Raw genomic sequence first — 5,316 nt, forward strand, 5'->3', positions numbered from 1 at the left:
TTTCTATTTAATAACATTTTTTTTTCCTCTTTATTTCTACTCTATATGCAATATAGGTATTTTTTAATTGAAGTATTTTTATAATTTTACTTTAAAAAAAAAGAAAAAAAAAGAAAAGAAAACTTAAGAAAATACAAAAAATCTAAAACGAACAAATATTAATAAAATATAATAGGTTTTAATTTTCATTTTAGTTTTCTAAAAAATTATATTATATACGTATCATTATTTTTTTTTGTCAAATGTCATTTTGTACACACCCACAAACACACTCATATATAACAATATAAATGTATATTTTTAAGTGATAACTTTTACAAATTGACGTATTAATAATTTATAGGTACGTAAAACCTGACACTACTGACATTGGTCGCAAAGGAAAATAATTAATTTTTTTTTTTTTTTTTTTGCATTTTTTTGTAATTTTTAAGTTTTTTTTTCCTTTTTTTTTTTTTTTTTTTTTTTTTTCATTTTTTTTTCATCAGTTTTAGAAGAGAAATCGTCTGCTATTTTTAAATTCTTTAATTTCTCAGATTCATCTTCAGAATATCGCCTGGCATAATGGTTCATGAAATTTTTATTTTTGTTTTTGTTTCTTTCTCATAATGCTGATTGTCCCTGTTAATTTTGTAGAGCCACGAGGTTGGAATGAAAACCCTAGTCATGTTGGATGAACAAGGGGGTAAGATTCCGATTCCATAATTTTCTCCTCTCTCTTTCTGTTTTACATACGTATATGTGTATATATATATATGAAGTCATATACATGTGAGTGTGTGTGTGTATATATATATATATACATAAATAATTTGTTTTTCTGTGTATTTTTCTCATAGTGTGCAACAGATTTTGTAGTTTTGTTAGTTTGCTTTTACACCTTTTCTGTTACTTAAGCTTAATGTGAATTTTTATAAGATTATATATATTTATTATTGGTACTACTCTTTGACGATGTATCATCATTCATATCATCGTCTGGAATCTTTATTTACTTTCCACCTTTAATCTATGTATTACGTATGTATGTATGTATGTATGTATAGTGTGCAAAATTGAGTGAAACTCATAAAATACGTTTGATATTATTAATTACATTTACGCATTCCAATTTTTTTATTTATTATTTTCATCAAAAAAAGAAAAGTCATATTTCGAAATATTCGATTTCAATGGTTAATTTGTAATTTTCTTCAATTTTCTTTTTATCAAAAACTATTTTTCATTAGTATATTAATTATTAATTAAGTATCCTGTATGAGGTACATATTATTTTTACTACTATAATTAAAGCATGTTAAATTTTTCTTTCGAAATATAATCATTTTTGCTTTTTTTTTTAAAATAATATTTTTTTACATTAATAATAATAAAATTAACATTGGTGAACTGTAAATACTTTCTTTTTTTTTTTACTCTTTACAAAGTTGTTTGCATGCTTGTATATATATATATATATATATATATATATATATATATTACCAAGTTTTAATTTTTTTGTGTAGCATAGCTTTGATATAAAATGAGGAAAGAGATTTTTATATTTAAAAAATAGCATTTTCTATAACTTTAAATGTAAATTTTTATTTTTGTTTTAGAAACTATGTAGAACCTGTAAAAAGTTTAGCTTTTTGATTGGCTTCTTAGTAATTTATGTTAAACAATTATGTCCCAAAATTTTTTGTTTTTTTATTTGTAAATTTATTAGATCAAAGTAAAAAATTTTTTTTTTTTCGATTACGCAGGTTCGAATGAAAAATAAAAATAAAATAATTAATTCATTTTTGCTTTTTACTACAAAATAAATTGAAAAAAAAAATTTATTACTAATTTAACTATTTCCTTCAGAGCAATTGGATAGAGTTGAAGAGGGCATGGATCAAATCAATGCTGATATGAAAGAAGCAGAAAAAAATTTAACTGGTATGGAAAAATGTTGCGGAATATGCGTTTTGCCTTGCAACAAGTAAGTTATCCTTAACAGTACTCAATTATTTATATTTTTTATTAATTTATTCGTTCGTTACTAGTTTAGTTTTATTTTAATAGCACATTTTAATTTTTTGTTTTTTTTTTAATAGTAAAAACCTCGTATATTATTATTTGATTAATTTAAAAAAAAAAAATTTATTTATACCGAAATAACTTATACTGTAAGAAAACAAAAATTTAATTTAAAACGCCTTTTATTTAATTTGTAACATCACTTAAAAATTTAATTGAATATTTGTATTTTTATATTTGTATATTTTATATTTATAAATAATTTAAAATTTTAATTTAAAGATCTGCATCCTTTAAAGAAGATGAAGGAACATGGAAGGGAACCGACGATGGAAAGGTGGTAAATAATCAGCCTCAAAGGGTTATGGACGAAAGGAACGGGATGGGACCACAAGGAGGTTATATTGCAAAGTAAGAAGATTATTTTTTATTTCTTTTATAAAAAATTACCGTGATTCGATAATTTTCAAAAAGGTCGTACTAGAGGATTTAAATTCTGTTATTACTAAATCTGTACTTCAAATTTTTTTAAAAAACATTTTCTATCAAGTCGAATTTGTCAAAGGTACAAATTAAAAAATTTCAGTGGCTTTTTTGAATAATACATAATCTTATATATATTAAGAACTTTATTCGATTTGGTTTGAGATATAACTAGAATCGACATCGGACGTTTATTATTCATACATATTAAAAAAATATTTAGTCGCGTCTATTGCATTAGATACCACATAAAATTGTCTGGTTAAATATTTCAATTAATTTTTAAAAAATCCGCTTTTAATGTTTTATCATTGAAACGTCTTTACAACTAGGAAGAAAAATTAATAACATTATTATTATTATTATTATTTTCACTCATAATCACGACAATTCGCCTTAATGTTTGTCGAATTGTTTTTCAACATTTATTCCAGGTTTCTATCCGATCCCAAAGGAATAAATGCTTGAATACAAGTGATGCTGCATGCTTGACAAATAGGCTTTTTATAACCTATGACATGACAACAATTCTTGTAAGTCTCACTGAGACCATCTTATTCGATGGAAACAAGTTATCTCCTGTACTCCTGGGCTCCAGTGACTGACATCTGTGAAGCTGCCAGGAACAGGAGAAGTGAGATTTACAGCTGACTAAGGTTGACAATAGAATAAGATTTGCGTTTTGGCTCTGTCTTTATTTTGTTCTCATTTTGCTTTATTACAATTATGAATCAGTTATCATATAACTTTTTCTTCAGAACTATTTCAATACTTAATTTTTCTACTATTTTCCCCATTTCATAATTTACCCTCATGCATTTCATCCTTAGTGTATACAAATTACTATTTTGTACCTATAAACTTAAGTATAATCTGAAGGCAGTTGAATTTTTCTAATCTTAATTTAAATTAAAAGAGAATTTTACACCAAACATATGACAAAATATGTTACAATGAAACAAACTAACTTAAGAAAAGAGTTAAAGTAATGTACAATCAATAGATCCACACTTACACAACAACAGGAATACACAGAGATTTTACATCCACCTTATTTATCCATCCATCCTTAAAGTATTTTTATTAAACTACCACCTTTTTTATTTAGTATAACAAAGGTATTTAGCTCAACTGCTTATAATCAGGTCTAGAGATGTACAATTATTAAATGAAGTTTATTGTGTCTTTTCTTAATTCCTAATATTAAAATCAACTAACATAAAGGTTACTAATGTTTCCTGATTTTGATACAGATTTAAAAGTATCATTACATTATATGATAAACTATGTTGCATTAAAGCAAACTAACTTAAGAAAAAGGTTGAAATAATATACATCAGTTGATTCATACTTAAAATCTGAAGTACAGAGATTTTACATCCACTTGACTTAATAAATTAACTAATTACAAGTATTTTTATTAAACTACCACCATTTTCATTTAGTGTGAAAGAGGTATTTAGCTCAACTACTTATAATCAGGTCAATAAATGTAAAATTATTAAATGAAGTCTGTTGATATGCCTTTTTGTAATTCCCTACACTAAAATCAGTTGTTACATAGGCTACTAGTTTTTCTTGATTCTGATACAGATTTAAAAGGGAGTATTACACTATCTTTATGATAAACTATGTTGTAATGAGACCCAACTAACTCAAGAAAATGCTTAAACAACAACCAACAATCAGTAAATTAACCCTTAAAGACTAAAGGGAGTATATAGAAATTTTACACTGAGCCAGTATGTCAAATCAATCATTATTAATGAATATTTTTATTAAATTACTTCAACACTTTGTTTTTTATGATGAGATGAAAAAGATATTTAGTCAAACTACTCATAATTAACCAAATAAATGTAAAATTAATTAAACAGTTTTTTGGGTATTTGGCTCCATTTTTTTTGTTAGCCAAACGCTTTTGCAACTGAAATTCAAGTGTTAAAAAAGACACTTACCCGTAATAATCAGATGTACTAAGATATCTTCTAAGGTTTTTTTTACTGCCCGCGCTTCATTTTGTCACATGATAAACCGTTGACCATTTGTAAAATAATTATATTAATTATAAAATAATTATAATTATCACTAAACAATATAAAAAACTAATTATATCACAATAAACTACACTAAATAACAAAACTTTTGATATATAACTTATAACTAAACTATTAAATAAAACTATAAAAAATTAATTAAATAAGTTGACATGATGTTAACGCGTCTGCCAACCATTGCACACTGATTATTATTATTATTATTATTATTTAGGATCACAAATGATGCCCGCGAAACTGAAATGGAAGAAAATATGGGACAGGTAAACACAATGATAGGAAATCTTCGGAATATGGCTTTAGATATGGGATCAGAGCTGGAAAATCAGAATCGTCAAATTGACAGAATCAATTTGAAGGTTTTTTTCTTTTTTTTTTTTTTTTTTATTAATTAAATAAATAATTTTTCTGTAACGTAAAAAAATTATAATTAAATATATATTTTTTTTTCTTCTAGGGAACGTCAAATCAAACAAGAATAGCTGTCGCCAATCAAAGGGCACACGAATTGTTAAAATAAAAAGAAAATTCATAAATAATATCATCACATTAATTAACTTTTTATTGTTATTATTAAATAAAATAGCTTTTTTGACTTACGTAGTTGCGCGGTTGCGTATAAAGCTTAAAATTCCTTTTAAAATTTTTTTTAAAAAAAAAATTAAATTGAAATTTAAATTATATCATTATGGGTTTATTTTGCACCTATTAATTAATTATATTAATTTTAATATATATATTTCCGTTTATCATGTTGATTTTTTTTTTTTTT

At 24.3% G+C, this 5,316-nt stretch overlaps 1 protein-coding gene across 1 annotated transcript in view; it reads left to right on the plus strand.

The window, feature by feature from the left end:
* Phum_PHUM458270 (synaptosomal-associated protein, putative) overlaps nucleotides 1-5,064 on the plus strand; it is a gene marked incomplete at both ends in the record, with an annotated part of 9,234 nt that extends 4,170 nt beyond the window's left edge. The window contains 4 exons of the mRNA XM_002429937.1: nucleotides 1,849-1,966; nucleotides 2,287-2,415; nucleotides 4,759-4,903; nucleotides 5,002-5,064. Of these exons, the coding sequence (XP_002429982.1) occupies nucleotides 1,849-1,966; nucleotides 2,287-2,415; nucleotides 4,759-4,903; nucleotides 5,002-5,064 (455 nt within the window). The remainder of the gene's footprint in view (nucleotides 1-1,848; nucleotides 1,967-2,286; nucleotides 2,416-4,758; nucleotides 4,904-5,001) is intronic.
* Between the last annotated feature and the right edge of the window lie 252 nt (nucleotides 5,065-5,316).

This window comes from Pediculus humanus, genomic scaffold (genome assembly GCF_000006295.1).
Source record: "Pediculus humanus corporis 1103172108237 genomic scaffold, whole genome shotgun sequence".
Lineage (NCBI taxonomy): Eukaryota > Metazoa > Arthropoda > Insecta > Psocodea > Pediculidae > Pediculus > Pediculus humanus.